The 19,019-nt window shown below is 39.1% G+C and overlaps 1 protein-coding gene across 2 annotated transcripts in view; it reads left to right on the forward strand.

Annotated features, from left to right (window-relative positions):
• Nucleotides 1-19,019, forward strand: part of Sgcg (sarcoglycan gamma) — a 128,891-nt gene that overhangs the window by 101,953 nt on the left and 7,919 nt on the right. For both annotated transcript variants that reach the window (XM_010607479.3, XM_010607480.3), the window contains exon 6: nucleotides 5,999-6,071. In XM_010607479.3, coding sequence (XP_010605781.1) covers nucleotides 5,999-6,071 — 73 coding nt within the window. The remainder of the gene's footprint in view (nucleotides 1-5,998; nucleotides 6,072-19,019) is intronic.

Below are 19,019 nucleotides of genomic sequence, written 5' to 3' on the forward strand. Positions count from 1 at the left end.
ATCAGATGAAGTTCCAGTACTAGCTGCGTAACCATGAGTGAGCATTTCAGCCCTCAGGGCATCACACTTCTGCATCCTCACTGGGTGTAGGACGCCCCAAAGCATCCTACAGAGCAAGTGCAAATAGCTTGTCACATTAAACTGCAGGTCTTACAAAAGATGTAGAGTTTCAGAAAGTCCAAAGTGGTGTAGAAATACTGGGATTGCTGGCAAATCCACTCACAGGAGGAGACCGGGAAAGTTAGACCTGGCAGCCCCTGATGCAGTGTGAATCAGCCGTGAACACGACGTGATGGGCACTTCAGACAGCGATAACACTGGGATGATGACAGAGGACGCCCTCAGTGCCCTGCTATCACCAGTGGCACTGAACCCTGAGGTGTAAGCTTCTGCCCTGTGAGTGAAAATGCCCAAGAGTCTCTTTGGGTTATGTTATTTACATGGCAAAGGGGAGATAACCTGGGTGGCCTAATCTGACCAGTCAGACCTTTCTTTACATGCCTGGGAGCAAAAGGGTAAGTTGGGGATTCGAGGGCAAGGATGATACCCTACTTTGCTTCTCAGAAAAATGGAGGGACTCTGTAACAAAGAGTGTGGTGGACTTTAGATCTGAGAGTTGAATTCTGCTAACACCAAAATGGACTGGGAAACCACATTTTACCACAGTCTCCCGTAAGATTCTGCACTTAACACCCAGACAAGCTTCCTGGAGCTAACAAATGGATGTGGTTTTAAGCAGCAAAGTTTGACATGATTTATAACATAAAAATAGAAAACTAATTACAACCATCATACATTTCCAACCATGTTTTAAAAATGCATTTAAAAAAAACCAAAACTCGCAGGGCATGGTGGTGCACGCCTGTAATCCCAGCACTCAGGAGGCTGAGGCAGGAGGATTGCTGTGAGTTTGAGACCAGCCTGGACTACATAGTGAGTTCCAGGTCAGTCTCAACTACATAGTGAGACCCTGTCTCAAAGAACAAAAAAACAAAACAGCAACATCAAAAAAACTTTGTTTATTCTATATGATTTCATAGTAACTACAATTATGACTGTTTTGTTCATAGAAAATACATTGCAGTTTTTATGAATTTTGATTTTTCAAAATAATTTCCTATTAAAACTACTTCCTGTGAAAATTTAGTCCTATTTTAAATGGATATTCCACATTGCCTTTGGAACTTTTCAAATCAACTAAATAAAAGCAGGGAGAGGAGCAAAAGAAGAGATAATGGCAGCCACACTCCAGGGACAGGAAAGAAAAGCAAATGCTCTGCTTTCTCCTCCTCTATTATGTTGCACAGAAGGCCCCAAGCACAAGGCTGGAGAGGAGGGGTGGAGGTGCTCTTAATTTACACTCCTAACTTGTACCTGTCCTCTTGACTCAAAAAACTGGTCTTGCCGTTTTGTTTGTATTTATTACTCAAAACATATCTTATCAAAGCAGAGTGAACACTGGAGAGTCACCGTGGGGGTGGAGCATCTCAGGAGCCCTTTTCCTGATGTCCAGAGAGACCATATGTTCAGAATTTGCATCCCTGAAAGAGAACAGAAATTGTCCTTGGATTTACCATCATAGATGCCATTGTTGTCTAAACAAGAGCATTTTCACTGGAGTAATGAAAGGCAAGAGGTCATCGCATGTCCAGAAGGGAAAGTAGTAGAGACGCTGGAAGTTCAGCAAGTTTTGCCTCATCTGAAAACCCTTTACCAGACCATCAGTGTTCAGTACATGTGTGGAGTTGGACCAGGGATTTCACTCAGCGGTTCTACCGCCTGCCTGCCTTTCAAGAGCAAGGTCCGGAGTTTGATCTCCGGAACCAAAAAAGAAAAAGAAAAGAAAAATAAACCAAACAAATAAATGTGTGGAGTTAACCTTGATAAAGATTACCACTGTGGACACCAAAACCTAATAAAGTCTCAGCATTTGCTATCCACGGTGGTAGTACTAATACTAGATTCTGAGAAGGAACCTAGAGATAACAGCACGTTGGGAAGAATTGATCAACGCAGAGCCATCTCTGATCACTGTTAGGCTCTGTGCATGACTGCCTGACACTATTCCCCAAGCCTTTACCTGCCCACTCCACCCTTTCCAACCAATCCAGTACCTGTACCACATTCCTACCACAGCTCTTCACATGAGTGTCATTCATCCCAGGATGCTCTGGGATCCAGAGGTGGAGAGTAGTGTCCTTAACACTACTATGTCCAAGTAGAAACAACGACACCAAATACTGTTGTCCAGTCCTGATGACATATTCTTACAATTTTTTAAGGTTGACACTATAAGACTGTGCTTTCCATTTTTTGTTCCTTTTTAATCATAATTGCCTGTGTCAATAATACATAGTTTATTCAGGGTTGTTTAAATGCTGGTTGATATAATATTTTATGATGGAACTATTTTTTTCTACATAAAATTTAGATCATATAACCTTAAATAATATGTTATTTTTTCCACAAGGAATGAGTACTATGTCAACTATATTTTTTATAATAAAAAATGCAAACATAAAAAAAACATGGTTACACTGAAGATCAACAACCACTTACTGAGAATCACTTTATGAAACCATTCAGAAAAATCCATGTTACTATATGCAAATAAATTCTAAGGGGCATTTACTTTGAGACTGAATGATAATGATATAGTCAAGATCATATAATATGAACATTTATGTTTTATCAACAGAGAAACTGCTGTTCCTACTAAAAGATAATACATGTCAGTATATGGATTTTATATCTGCCTATAATTACATAGCCATAATCACATGAAAATATAATTTCATTAATTATGGTCATATAAGAAGGCAATGGCATGTACGTAAAAACTAATGACTTAGATACTTTTCTCTATGCAGTGGAGCCACTGGCACTGAATAATTTCAGCTCATAAGGGAAAAATAATTGAAGCTGTCCTTAAATAAAAATTGCTTACATAAGGCTGTGGTGTAGTTCAGCGGTAGAGCTCTTGCCTACCATATGTGAAGTCTTGTGACCACCCTCAGAAAAAACCTGCCTGTGCAGCTGGAATACACTAGAATTTTGAGCTTGGTTTTGCAAAGGTGTGTGTTTGTAGAGAGTAAATAAGTTGACACTTCTTTTCTCGTTTAACTCATCATTTTGCTTATATAAAAAGAGATAAATCACACAAAAGTGTATAACTCACATTCCATCTGTGTCTGTTAGTTATGAAAAAAATCATTCATTAGTTTTTTTATTACAGGTGTTCCTTGATTTAAAGTAGAGTTAATATCCTGAGAAGCCTATTTCAATTGGGAATATTGCAAGTTAAAATGCATTTAATACACCTACCCCACCAAACATCATAGTTTTATTTAGCTCACTTTAAGCTTGCTCAGGACGTGCATATTAGCCTGTAGTTAGGCTAACACATCTATGTAACACATGCCTGTTTTACATATGATATGGCCTGACAGAGTGAGAGCTGCACAGGGATACCACAGCTCAGAGCTGGGCAACAGAGAGGATTGGACTATGTATCATTAGCCCAAAATGATCCAAACTCAAATATTGTTTTACTGAATGCATAGCACTTTCACATTACCATAAATTCAAGAAATCCCATGAAGAGACCCTGAAGTTGAGGACCATCTGTATTTATAACACTCATCTTAGGTTTCTCATAATGAAACAATACTCATGTTTCAAACAATACTATATAAACCACAATTTTTGTCATGTAAGACTAAGCATATCTCTATTTGGCCTAATTGACTTCTGGTACATTTTTCTTTATACTTCCTTTTATGTTTTGCAAATCAGGAAGAGGAGGGGGAAGAAAAAGATAAAGAAGAAATAAGTATCATGCAAATTACTTAGTTAAACTACTTCCCATTCTACACCAAACACAGAAAGCTGTCTATACTTTAGACAAAATCACACACTGTACTGTAAAATTGACTGACACAATTTATTGTGAAAACTCCAAAGCTTAGTATAGCCTTACTTTACATAATGTCCCCATTATCATTTAGTTTTGCCTAAGTGGTATTTTAAGAAGATGCAACTTGTTATAGGATATAGGAGGATCTGTTTCTCATCTGAATATAATTTCCATGAATTATAATATAATTTTCATGAACCATAAACCTTCACTTATGTCTGTTCCTTTATTTTAGGTGATGATAGCATTTATGTAATCATGCTACTAAATCTGGTTGTGGTTTTAAATTTTTATCTTGTGCTGATGTAAGTCTCTTTTATGTATGTGCCACAAGCTCTTGTTTCTCAACTGAGGACTTGCCGTGTTTCTGTCATATTCAGAGTTACGAAGGAAGCAGTGACTTCCCTAGTAATATAGTCAACAGCCCAGTGGAGAAAATGAGCAAGCTAATGAAACATTCCCTTAGTAAGAGCCGGTGACAAGGCCTTGGCCCGGGGTGATGACTTATCAATCTAGTTTCTGAGAAACTTTCACCTGGGCAATTTTTTCTTCAGTGTCTGATATCAAAACTAATACAAGGGTAGAATAGGAAATAAACATTTCAGTATTACCAAAACAGGAAAGTCTTCACGGTGTGAGGATGAGTTCTGACAACATTGTGGAATCAAAAGGGGGAGAATTCATGAACTGCAGCCCCTACCCCAAGCTAGGGGTGGGAATAAACAGGGTGGGGCCAAAAATAGGGAGTGGAATTTATACAGGAGGGGTCTATGTAAGGGGTAGGGTCTCGGCCAGGCTGGTAAATCAGGATGGGTGTACTAGACAATGCAGTGCTACTTATGTGTATGCCCATAAATTTAAGAGAAATATTTTTAAATATTATACGAACAATAAATCTGTCCTTCTGTGTTGAGTCCCTGTATTTCCTGTAAACAGGACTAGTTATTCATCTATAAGCTCTCTTCACATTTTCCTTTCCCTGGACTCCTGTTCTCCTTGAAATCCTTTGTGCTCAATCGCCTATGTTTATAAATGTCTATTTTTAGGTTAATTCTAACTGCATTTTACTGTAGAAAGTTTTCCATGCTGCCCTAAAATAATTCTTCTCTGCTGATGCCACTCAATTTAGTTGCCTTTTGCTACTGGTGCATTGCTTTCTGCCATATATTGTTTGTTACTTATGTACAAAGAAATCTGTAGCATACAGATTTAAAATGAGGCCTCTAAATTAAAACTGCAGCCATAAATGTTAGGCTATTACAAGCAGTATGTCACTTTTCTCTGTGTATTTCTGAAACCATACGACAGGTTGCCTCTCTTAAAATGAAGTTCTCAAGCTAATAAATAGGAACATACTGATTCCTAGAAATTAGAAGGTCTACTTTAAAGGTTTAGGTTTAAAATTTTTATTTCTGAGGTGCCTTAGAAACAAACGGCACAAGACATATTTTTACACATAAAAGCTAAAAAGTCATATTTCCTGAACTATATAGATGTACATGACTTTCAATGGGAATTATTCCTTTTTCAGTTTCACGGCTAATGTTTCTCTCTAATTTTAAAGAAAACCCACTAATTTGTGAAAGCTTTGCAAATCTTATTTGTTTGGTAAGATATTGTGATCACACCAGAGAAGTAGAAAAGCAGCTGTCCCCTTTTTGTTTCCTGAACTGGAACATGGGCCCAAACTCAGCAATGAAATTTAAAATCTAAAAGTTGAGTATCTCTTACCTGAAATGTTTGAGGCCAGTAATGTTTCAAGTTTTGGATTTTGGGGGGGTTATCTAGATCTGAATAATGAAATAACTTAGGGAGAGGATCTATGTCTAAAGACAAAATTCATTTATACTTCAAATACACATTACACATATAGCTTGCAGGAAACTTCAGGCAATATTTAGCACACCAGCATTTTGAGTACATCACAAGAGGTGAAGTGTGCAATTTTCTATTTGTGTTGTCGAGTCAGTCCTCAAAAAGTTTCAGATTCTGGAGCAGTTTGGATTTCAGATCAGGAATGTTCAATATGTCTGATGTCATTTATTTTACTTTTGTTTCTTATTCAACCTGATATTCCTTTAGGGCCTGGAGGGGCTCTTTTCGAACACTCAGTGGAGACCCCTCTTGTCAGAGCTGACCCATTTGAAGACCTAAGGTAAGAATTTTTGTTCCAGAAGTTGGCTGGGTGTACACTAGAATAATATGGTAGCAGTAGTTACCAGATTATTTTTCATTGTATTGGTTGTCTTTATTTCCATGACTTTGCATAACTCTCATTTTTTAAACCAAAAGTAAGTCACACGTTCCACTGATTCTCTGCCCTGTGTCTGAGTTCCAGGCCTCTTTACTCTCCTGTCCCCACTGTTGGAGCTCACACTCTGTGCTGTTCCAAAACCCTTTTCCTGCCCCAGTCTGCTTCTCCCCAATCTGCCCTTCACACTGGGATTAGAGTCACTTTGCTCAGCACAAATTGAAATGCTCTGTTCATTCCGCATCAGCTGTAGGAAAATCCTAAGCACCACAGTGTGTGCTGCTGGCCCTGCACTGACTGGGCTGTGGCTGGCAGTGTCTCCTCCCTCGTGTCCTCGGAGGCTGGAATGGTGGCCAGGCCCTCCCACCTGTACTTTTGCACAGGCTGTTCCATCTAACTCATGTGCCCCTCTGGTTCCATCTCTACATATGAAAACCAGACGAAACCCTTGCACCTTTTCATAGAAGAGAATGGCACCCTACATAGACTTTAAAATGTGTAAAAGGCCTTGAAAATTTCAATATGCACTGTTAGTATAGAAAAGAGCATTATAAAAACTAAGTGCATGGTAAATCCATATGTGCAAAAAGTTGGAAACCTTTGATGTGATATCTCTTTTTGTTTGTGGTGAAATACATATTACATAAAATTCATGGTCTTAACCACTTTAACGTACAGTTTTGTGGCATTATGTACGTTTACATTGTTTGGCACCATCACCACTCTTCGTCTCCAGAGCCCTTTTCCTCTTTTTAAACTGAAGCTCCCCTCTCATAAATAGCTCTTCTTTATGCAAGCAGAAGCATACAATATTTGTCCTTCTGTGACTGTTTCCCTTAGTCTGACATCCTCAATCTTTGGAATATCTTTACATAACATCTTGAATATATAAAGTCCCCCTTGTCTCCAAGTATAAATTCATTGTTTTCAAGGAGTCTGTGTGCCTATGTGTATTTCACCTTATCACTAAGCTACTAAATATACAGTCGCTCTTAAGTCCAATAATATATTTGTGTTTTAGATTAATAAAATAAATACCTTAAAGCAAATTATCTTAAGGTCCAACAAATCACTTAAAGTCACATTTAAAATTTGAACTTGAAGTATACACTGGACAATTAACACATTAAAATAAATAATGTATAGTAAGAAAAACAAGGCACAGTAGGAATACCAACTTTGCATAAGCATCCTGTAAGCTTGGGTCAAATTCACCTTTCAAGACTACTTTCTAAAAACAAACAAACAAACAAACAAAAAAGGCTACTTTCTTTCCTATGAAAATTCTGACAATAATTCTTACCTCAGAGTATGACAGGGAAGACTTAATAAGATATTATTAGAAGTGTTTTATAAATAGAGAAGTGAATTACAAATAATCATTTTTATTATTGTATGCTTAATAGATATTCACACTGATTGGGGTAAAGAAATTCAGCAAGTCTCTTGTATTTAATGTCCAATTAAATATTAAAGGCACTTACAGAACATAAAACATAAAAATAAATTATGGCTCTAATTAAATTATAGCCATCTTCATTAATCTGTATAAATGATCATAAGATTCATATTGAAGAATTATTAGAGTTAGGGAAGAAAATTTTACTATGCTATGATAGAAAATAATTCAGTAATTCTCAAAAAACAATCCCATTAAACTATTTTAAAATGAGGAAATAAATTTTAGATGTCAATATGCTTTTAAAATGAACATCAGTGTTTAAAAATATATAGATCTCAAAATGAATTTGTCTTATGTTGTCCCATCATGACATATATTTGCTTGGTTTATACAGAAGGCTCTTACTAAAAATAAAAGGCAGAAAGTATTCTCTCACTTTCTAAAAGATGATAGTAAGGGAGGAGGACATGGCTTAAGTGGTACAACCAGAGACTAGAAAAATAATATTGTGAGGAATGACCTCAGGAAGGTGTCAAGAATGGAAGATGGAAACCAACACTTACTGAATGCCCTTAACTACCACAAACTGTGCTTAGTGCTTTTGTGTTATTTAATCTCATTTAGTCATACTCAGCATTAAAATGCAAACAATTCTGTAAAGACAATGAGATGTAGATAGTGCCATGTTTTAAGTTACAGAGCTCAAAATGATAACTCAAATTCAGCTGACTCCAAACCTCATATGAGTACATCCATTCCCTGGACAACTTGAGTAAATGCTCCTGAAATGTATGCCTTTAGTTACTACCAGATTTCAGTGACTGATGATATGATACTATATTTCCTTCTGCAAATTTTTACTATAAACTATGTTGCAGGATTTTTTCATTCAGGGAAAATATATTCCTGTTTTCATTTACTTTATTAAAAAAGGAAAGACTAAAAAATTAATAAACTATGTATTTACCAAAAAGTGACAACAGTGCCAGGTGTGGTGGTGCACGCCTGTAATCCCAGCACTCAGAGGCGGAGGCAGGAGGCTCGAGACCAGCCTGAGCTACATAGTGAGTTCCAGGTCAGTCTCAACTACATAGTGACACAAAGTGAAAAACAAAATTTCTAAAAAAAAATGTAGAATACATATCTATAATCTAGGGATTGTTTAGTAAGACAAAGAAAATACATTTAAAGAAAAAAGTGAAATTTGGCTATTAATTTTTTGTGCAATAAAAATACTATAAATAATAGGAAAAGGGTTAATATTAAGAATACATATAATTTTAATCTTATAGCTTCTTTATTTATGGTTCTAGGGATTGGATCCTGGGCTATTGTACTGAACTACATTCCTAGCCCTTTTGTTTTGAGACAAGGTCCTTGCTAAGTCACCTAGGCTGATCTTGAATTTATGATCCCCCTGCCTCAGCCTCCCAGAGCTCTGGTATTATAGCCCTGCACCACCAACCCCTGATTCCATTTTTAAAAAGTAATTAGAAAAACAAAACAGATAGTCAATTCACAGAAGAAGCCAGGTCAATAACAAATTTAAAATATAGAGGATACTTAACCACACTAATCATCAGGGAAGTGAAAAGTAAAACAATTCAATGTAACACTCATCAGAATGAAAAATAGCTTAAACTCTAGCAGTGTCAAATACTGGCAAAAAACATGAGGAAAGACAGATTCTCCACTGATGCTGGGATTATCAATGAGTGTGAACACTTTGAAACACACATAATGATGCTTCCTTCAATCAGCAACAGATTGAACAGTAGTCCCATCAGATTATCAAGGAGCTGAAAATTTCCTATTGCAGAGTAACAGCACTGTTGGTGTACCATGTCTCAGTTCTAGGAGGAGAGAATATAATCAGGAATATAAGGACACTGCCCCCAGGTGCAACATCCTGCCTACCTGGCAGGTAAATATGGCCACACACATCAACCATACACACATAAATATCCCCCAGGAACCCTGTTCTGTGGGTACCATTCCAATGTATTTTTCTCCATCCACCAGACACTGGGCATAGTGACACAGTGACACTGAGACACAGATGTTTAGGTATTGATTCCACTATGCGGTTGAAGTTAGAATGTTGCTCAACACATCGCACAGCCAGGCTCCACATGTTAATGTATTAGGACACTACACCCTCCCAGCCAGTAGGGACAGTGTGTTGCAAGAGTGGTCCCCCTATATTACCTCATTGGAGCAGGTTTTTGACAGCTTGATGGTTGTCATCCCACTCAGGACCCTACAAACTTCAGGGAGACAAAGCTATCCAATTTTGTTGGCAGCATGAGTAAGATACCAAAGGGAAACCTCCCTCAGCATCAGCAGAGACTTCTACACATACCCACAGTGGTCCCAGAAGGGCTCTGATAGGATATTATTTGCCACAGTTATTCCAATCAGCCAATTAAAAAGTAAATAGATGATCCAGTGCCTGTCACATGCTGGTATCAATCATCCAGTCTCATTTTTGTTGTCAGTCTCCTGACAGTAGCCTTTTGATCTAGAACAGAATTAAAACATTGGTACTGTATAACATGGACTTTAAGAAAATAGAATAGGGGAGCGCATGTGTGAGTGCACGCGCGCACACACACACACACACACACACACACGCACACACAAAACTCTATTTGAATGGATGTGAGCTCACAGAAGGATAATTGAAGCCAGAGATCACAGAGAATCTCCAAAAGGTCACTTTGGAGGCGGGGAATAAGATGGTAGTTCCTAGGCCAGAATATTAAGGAATATTTTGTAAGAGATTAGGGAAAAAGCCACTCTTTAGTGGAGTCCTTACTACCTTTTGAGGCAGGCATGAGATCTTGATTGAAGTGGGCCCTGTAGGAGATCAGCCAAGGGGAGGTTTAGCCAGCTGTAGGGTAGAGAAGTGTACCCAATGTGGAAAGCCCTTAGGTTTCGCTGCTATAGAAGTCGTGAGAATTATTTGATGGGATCCAACCTATTAGGGGCAACAGGAGTCTAATGATAACCATATATAAATCCAGTCTTCCTGTGTGAAGGAAGGTTTGAACTCTTCAGGCAGTGGGACAGATTGCAGGATTTGAAATTCAGTATAGAACCACAGTGAGTTGCATTTAGTTAGGGATGCAAGTAGGGGACTGAGAGATGAGGGATTCTGGTCCAGTCAGAAGTTGAATCCAACATCTGATGGTGAAGGGCTTCCATACAGCAATTCAAAGGAGCTCAGCCTATGCGGTTTTCAAGGGAGAGCTCTTAACTTGAGGAGGGCTAAGGGTAGAAGGTGGACCCAGTGCTATTGAGTTTGTGCAGTAAGCTTAGTGAGTGTATTTTTAAGAATCCTGCTCACTCTTTCTACTTTTCCCGATGATAGGGGGTGATATGAAAATGACAACTTATATTAAGAGATTTTTGTCAGGTGTTGAGAAATCTGAGAGGTAAATTCTAATCCATTATCTGGCTGTAGGGAAGCCAGGAGCCCAAAATTTGGGATGATCTCAGTTAGGAGGATGTTAGCTACAGTGGAACCCTCTTATTGGTTGTGGAGAAGGCCTCTGTCCATCCTGTGACTTTATATACCAGAACTAGGAGATAACAAATCCTCTTAATGGAGGCATATGAGTAAAGTTCATTTGCCAATCTCTCCACAAGCAAATGGCCTCTAGGCTGGTGTATGCAAGAGGGAGAGGAAAGGATATTAGTTGGAGAGAAGTTTCATTGACAGATGGAGTGATCTTCTGAGAGTTGATGTAGGGTTTTTGTCATCTGTGGGGTTAGATATATGTGCGTCTGTAAAAAACAGGTAAGAGTGAAAGATCCTACATGAAAATGGGAATATTCAGTAAGGAGAAGGATATGAGAGGTCTTCAGGAAGACTAATTTTCCACAGAAAACCACCAATTTATGGAAAGTGGCTTCTTGCTCCCAAGGTTTCTGTTCCTCCTCTTCAGTGTAGGTTGGGGAGACTAATAAAGAGAAGAGATGTCCAGATGGATGGAGGGGGCTCAAGGTTACCTTTTTAGCCAGGGGCTGTGGGAAATCGTTTCTGTTCCGTTACTGATAAGGGAGAGATATTTGGATAAGAGCAAGCCTAAGGCCACTTCCCAAGGCAGGTGGTTTACTGTGCTGTTTCCTGCAGTGGCACATTTCTTTTGGCCCTGCAGTGTATCACTGCTACCTTGGTCAAGAGAAGGGCTGCCTATAACAGAGAATGGATCAGCTTCCCATTTGTAACTGGCATTCCTTCAGCTGGTAAAAATCCTCTTTCTTGCCAAATTTTTGCATTGGAATGTAGAATATTATAGGCATATTTCAAATCTTAATAGCCTCCTCCTTTGCTAAGGTTAGCACCCTGGTTAATCCAATAAGCTGGGCATGTTGAGAGGTGGCACCATTTGGAAAAAGAATGGCTTTGATCACTTACGGGGGGTGGGGAGCACATTCATCGTCATGATAACCCTCTGCTATAGCATAAGAAGCCTAATAAGGGGGTATTTTAGAGGTACTGTTATCAATAAACCAGTCAGGGACTCTCAGGATACAGGTAGAGGTTGGATGGTGAAAAACTGCTAAGGAAAATCCACTAACTCAAGGCAGGAGCAGTCCTCAGTGTTCTTCCATGTGCCAGGTTCGAGCAAAAGCATGGCAGGATTTAAAGGGGAGCTGTGGTTAAAAGATAGCAAGAGCTGTATTGGGGTAGAGTGTAAGACTCAAATTCTAGAGAGACAGGTTGGAGAGCCCAATGGCTTAATGGGTCTGGTAATCCCTGAGAAGACCAAACTGGAAGAAGCTGATAGAAAATTATTTTCTGAGATTTTATGATTAAGAGGGTGGCAGCAACCATTATTTTAAGACAAAGCAGCCAGCTCTGGTAGACAGAATCAAGTTGCTCTGACAAATATGCTACAAAAAATAGAGAATCCTCTGAGGATTGTGCCAGGGCCTGAAATCTTGTGGCATGGATCTGAAGGCTTAGGGTTAGGGAGGTGTAAAGCAGGCCTTGGTTAGGGCTCTCTTAAGTTTCTGAAAGGCATGTGTTAGCAATGGGTCAGGAGTGAGGAATTCTTTAGGATTTCCTTATAGGAATCATAGAGTGGTTTGTGCCTGAAAGAAAAATTATAGATCCACAACTTGAAGTAGGCTGCTAAGCCCCCAAAAGAGAGGTGCCTGTGCTTAATCTTAGGGAAAGGTAGGGAAGAGATTGTGACCTTTTGGTCTTCTGGAACCTCATGTGTACAGTGGTTATATGGAGACCTAGCTAAGTCACAACATGAGACATAAGCTGGGCTTTACATTCAGAGATCTCATCTGCTAGAAAGTTAGAGGACAATGGTGTGAGTAGGGCTTATATCCTTGGTGGGGCTACACAGGAGATCATCAACATACTGAAAGTGGACCACTAGGACTCAAATCAAGGTCAGAAAGGTCTCTTTGGATTGATTGTCCAAAGGCATGAGGACTATCATTGAATCCATGTGGCAGAACTGTCCATATCAGCTTCTGTGTAAAATTAGAATCAAGATTGGTCCAGATGAATGCAAAGAGATTTTGAGCAGTGGGATAAAAGTGAATTGTGAAGAAGGCATCTTCACAGTCCAGGACAGAAAAATATGTCATGTCTTGAGGTATTTGGGACAGGAGACTGTCTGGGTTAGGAACCACCGGGATGGCTAGGAATCACTGCAGTATTTATTTTATTTTGCAGAGGTCTTTTACATGGCAAAAGGAACTGAGTTTGTTGTTGTTGTTGTTGTTTTACAGAAAGACTGGGGGTGTGATGGGGGATCAATACCCTTGCTAGGGGTATTGAGGGACTGAGATAAAATTTGTGGGGTCTTTTAAGGAAATTTTTATGGGGTTCCCAGAATGGGGGTTTAATAGAGACCATTCTACTGAGATTAGACAGGCATCAGGCAGAATGAATTTTTCAGGTTGATCTCCCTGGCAGAGAAGTAAGAACCTTGTAGTCTCTGCAGGGGTGGGCCTATAGAACATGGTCCTAGCTTTCCATGAGGTCCCTGCCCAGTAAAGGGGTGGAACAGTGAGGGATAACTAGGAATTAATATAGAAGGGTCACTCCCCCTATTGTACAATGGGTAGGTGATGTTTGAAAGGGTTTTCTTGTAGTCCTTTCATGCCAACCATAGGAACAACAGAGCAAATGGGAGTTGAAATTTGAGAACAGAGAGGCTTGCCCCAGTGTCAATAGGAATGAAACAGCCTTCTTGGATACCATCCTAATCACTCTGGGTTCCATCATGATCACCGTGGGTTAAGAAAATGGGCTCACTTTCTTTTTGAGGCATTGGATCCCGGGCACCTTCAACATCACTCCATTGCTAAAGCCAGCAGCTGAAACAGATCACTGAATATTGTCTAGGACTTCTCATAAGAGGCTGCTCCCAAGCTGGAAGGGCATTCCTGCTAGGCACAGTCCCTCTTCCAGTGTCCCCACTGACCACAGATAGGGCATGGCTTAATTGGAAAACAAAGGTTAGGGCAACTCTTTGTCCAGTGCCCACCATTGCCACGTATGTAACAAGTACTGGAGGAGAGTCCCCTTTCATGGATTTGTGAGCAGTGGAGGCAAGAATTTGGTGTTTTAATTTAGCTTTTTTTTTTTTTAACTTTGGGGACCATTGCTCATCCTTCTGATTATTACAAACATGGAAGGTAGCATTTATGAGTTTGTTTCTAGGGATCTGAGGTCCCTCTTCTAACCTTTGAAGCTTTTTTCTAATATCAGGAGCAGATGGGAAAATGAATTGGAGATGAAGGTACATCTGTCCTTCCTGGGATTCAGGATTCATACTAGTCTACTTTATCATATCCTCAGTAAGACAGGACAGGAAAAGGGCTGGACTTTCATCAGATCCCTGAGTAATCTCACCCATTTGTCATAGTCTACAGCTTGCCTCTCCATCCCAGCCAAGAAGCATGTGATTATATGATTATACTTGGCAAGACACTGATCTCCTCCCTGGTATATCTGAGGGCAAAAACTGTCTCCCAGTGTAAAAATGGGCAAATATGGGTTAACTGTGTAACTATGCTTGCTGAGAAGGATATATTGTAACTACAGTCACTACTGTACTGCAAACTTACTAGAGCAAAGCGATCTCAGAAAACCTTGCCCAACCTCCTGCTCTCCCTTCATTGCCCCTTATGTAATTATGTTTAGGTTGATAGCTGTTTCCCCAGTGGTTATGGTTGCTATTTCCCTCTCTCACAGAAACATAAAGATATAAAAATTGAGTGTAAACTTCTATTTGATGCTTTCAAGGTGATTGGAATCCCTTGAAGCTGCCGATAAAGCTTTTACTCCTACCCGTGTGGTTGGTAGTCTGTCTGGAGACCCCCAATGCTTCATAGCCACATGGGGTTGTTGAGATTTATCTTTGGGACCTCCTAGGCTGCTACTGGATATATTGGATCATCTCAGTTTAGGTGATGGAGTTTATCTGAATAAAGTTTGGCTGCTAACTAAATATAGAAGAAAGGATTAAGTAGATGCCCTGCTAGATGAGGCTGAATTCCCATGTTATGCAGAACTCCTTTCTATACTTAGAATTTTCAGAAAAAGATCCCAGGCACCATTCAATTTGACCCAAATCATTCGTAGAAAAAGGAACATCAACACAGACTGGTCCATCAACCCCTCCACCTGTTCGAGATGGAAGATTGTTGGATGGGAATCGGGATGCTGGGTGACTGACAGAGAGGGCAAGGGGGAGAGAGCAAGTGTTGAACTGGTCCTGCAGCTTCCCGAGCTTCATCCACAGTGGGAGGTGACCCTGGCTCAAAAGTGGTGGGGAGGAGTAGGACGGATTGGCAGTAGCTCATCTGTTGGGCCAAGGGTCTTCCAAAAGGCTAGGTATAGGTCTTTTCCTCCAGGAGGAGGATCTGATGTGCAGAGCAGGTTGGACAGAGAGGGTGGGGAACAGAGCTCCGAAAAGGTCTAAAGCACCTCTTGCCATTTGCATTCTCTGCAGGTAGTTATCAAGGTCATAGAGAATTTATAAATCAAACGTACCAAATTCAGACTATTGGCTTCCATTACCTAGTTTATAGTGAGGCCAAACTGTAAGGGAATAGAAAATAAGACATTTGGACTGAATGTCTCCTTTTACACCAAGAGAAGATTTTTGGGAAGGCAGTCCAAAGGGGAATCTGCTGGTATCTGAGAAATTTGGGGGACCACAGTGGCTGATAAGAGATGACCAGGGGTCCACAGCTTGTTTTAGGACTGCCTCTTCTCATAGATAGACATTAAGAGGAAAAATAAGGCCTGGGAGACAATAGTGGATCAGTCTTAAAAAGAGATGTTCTTTGGAGCAGGTGTTCATGATCCAAAGACTGAAGCAAGAGTTTCTAGAGGAGGGAGGCAAGCTCCCTTTCCCTTAAGGCAGAGAAGAGTCCTTTTCCTTATCCTCACCTGCAAGGTATCCACTGGTCCTTCAGAACTTGACTCTCAACCTGTCACCCTGGGGTGAGGAGAAAGCAAAGGGGCTGGCATGTGTTACCCATGAGAGGTGTTTAAATGGAAATCTGTTTGTGATCCACAACCTTTCCTAGGTGTATGCAGGATAAAATTCTAAAGATAAATATTGAAACCAAACAGTTCCTAGTGGATACAAGGTCATCTTCTATTTTTAACATTGGTATCTAATTTTTCAAATTAAGAAATAGATTTTTTTAATTGAAGCTGTTTTCTCTACTTTCTTTGCTCTCCAAACCCCCACTATGAGCTTCACCCTTGACACATCACTGAAGTCAGCTGACTTCTCTTTTCAATTGTTCTCTTTCTCTCTTTTGAGATTTATTCAAAATTTGCATATTTTGTTCCTTTCATGCAGTCTTGGAGGAAAAAAAGCAAGCCTTGGACTTTCTAAGCTGTGCCTGTTTCCTAAGCCTTTGGACCTGTCCCCACTCATTGCTCCTGAATCCTTAGGCCAATGGTCACCACCCATATCTTTATGAATAGTGGCTTCTCCTTTGCTTCCAAATAAATCCAGGTTCCCCAGGTGGAAGAAAAACAGTTGGCTGTTTCTGGATTTGTACAAATTTCATATTTATAGAATCCCTAATACACCAAAGAGAAAGATCTGTAAACCAAAATTCCTCTTTTACATCCACAGATGTGAAAATTCAATGTGGTAAGAGTAGTCTCCATGCCAGTTCATAAAAACCCACAAGATGCTCACTGTTCAGCTTCAAAAAAATCCTTCTTTCAGAGGAGGAAATCTGGTTGGTTTTGCTATTTTGAGAATGACAAAATTTTAAGAATAACTGAGTGTGATATACAAAGTAAGACTTTAAAAATATAGTATGGAAATGTTAATCAGTTTTTAGTTTTGAATGTCATTCTCATAGTAATATTCATAAATATGGAGCAGCTATGCATATTACATTTTTTTTTCAAATGTGGCATTTGAAAAAAAAAAGATGACTCCAAAATGTACATATTAGGTACTTTTAGGAAAATTCTAAAGAAACATAAAATCATTCTCAGTTTAATTTTACTAAGTACTTCTGTTAGTGTTGGGATTACAGGATTAAGTTTTCAACTTTTTTAAAACTGGAAATTATTATATGGTATGTAAGATTAATGACTTTCCTTCAACCACTGATAATCCTAGGAACTTTTTTCTACAAATAAAAGGTGCTTTCTTATCATATTCATATTTGTGCCTCCTGGTCTTTCATCATATTTATAAATTTTGGGCTTAACCTAAGCTTGAAAATGCTTAAAATCAAAATATTATCCACATTTTGCCATAACTCTTCCCCTTTTGGTAAATGTCATTGACATGATATGGCTGAGCCATATTAAGGTCATACACTATTGACTCGCCATAGTCTAGAGGATCAATTAAAAATGAATATTGACAAATCTTTGGAACATTACTGAATGCTCTTTATTTTTATTTTAAAGGAAACTAAAGCTCATCTGCTTTCAAACTAAACATTTTAATTGTATTTTTTATAACCCTGACTGTAAGAACTGACAAAGCCAATTTCTAAGTCTTAAGTACATATCTTTAGTTGAATTAATAAGAGGAAAGTCAAATTCTGAAAGCAAAGTGTCTCATGTCCTGAAGAGGAAAGTGATTGACCAATTTAATGTAAAATAATACATATATATGCAAATATATGAGTGCTTGGATATAAGTCTGTGGCTCTGTTCACAACTAGTGGTCTTAAGTCATAGTGATTACAGTCATGTACTGCACAGTGACATTTCTGTCTAGGAGGAGCCACTTGTATAGGGGTGGTCCCATAGATTATATCACCTAATGACTTCATATCATCTTAGTGTGTGTACATGCACCCTTTTACCATCAGTTATACCCATTTGTCAATCTACATCTCTATATGGCTGTCCATTCTTAATCAAAGACCTAACTATAGTGTTAAATATGGCGGCATATTCCTGTAATCCCAACGTTTAGGAGGCTGATGCAGGAGAATTATGAGTTTGAGCCAGCCTGGACTGCAAAGTATGTTAAAGGCAGTCTGGACTACACAAGATGACCCTGTCTCAAAAGTAAAAACAAACAAAAAATTCTATGCATAAAAATGGAGTTCTCCCTGGGTCTCCGGGTCTTTCTGAATGCTCTCACATCATGTAAAACATGGATGAAATACACCTGTTATGCTTTTCTCTTGTTGACCTATCTTTTGTTGAAGGAGTGCCAGCTGTGACCTTCAGGAGAATGAGGAAAGGAATCCTATCTTTCTACACCAACACTAGTAAATGGCCATTTTGAACTCATTTTGTTGTAGTTGAATAATTGATCTTGGAAGCAGATTTGCCTTCAAGGTCACACATGGTTCGTTTGAAATGCACAAGCCTTCTAGGAGTTGCTTATGTTTTCTTACTTCCTTTCCCTCTCTACAGGTAGGAAAGATGGAGGGAGTCAGCGCAGGTCTAACTAGCAAGCTGGACAGGCAGGCAGGGAAAGCAAGCGCATACCAAAGTATTTCCCCCAAAAATAAGCACAACCTGATTTGATCAAAAAAATTCTATAAATACAGTTAAGAGTTTTCTTATATTCAAAATAAGACTTCAATATGTTTAACAGTGTAATTTTTTTCGTTAAGTTTATTGATATATTTTAGGTATATAATATGATATTCATCATTGGAAATTTGTATCTGTACATGATACATCTTGGTTCTTATTTTCTCCCCATTCCCCTGCCCTCCCTTCAACCCCTCCACCCCTCCCTATTTACAAAGACTTTGTTTCCATTTTTTAATTTTCTTCTATTTATTCCTTTCCCTTCTTTTCTTTCCCTTACCCTCCCACTTACCCTTCCCCTTTGAACCTTGTCTTCCTATTTCACATTATTATATATTTTGATCCTCATTTATACTTTCAGTTTCTCACACCAGAGAAACTATTTGGTATTTATTTGTGCAAGGTCCTGTATTCGATCCCCGTTACA

Source organism: Fukomys damarensis, unplaced genomic scaffold, assembly GCF_012274545.1.
Source record: "Fukomys damarensis isolate Sample0158 unplaced genomic scaffold, DMR_v1.0_HiC HiC_scaffold_38, whole genome shotgun sequence".
Taxonomy (NCBI): domain Eukaryota; kingdom Metazoa; phylum Chordata; class Mammalia; order Rodentia; family Bathyergidae; genus Fukomys; species Fukomys damarensis.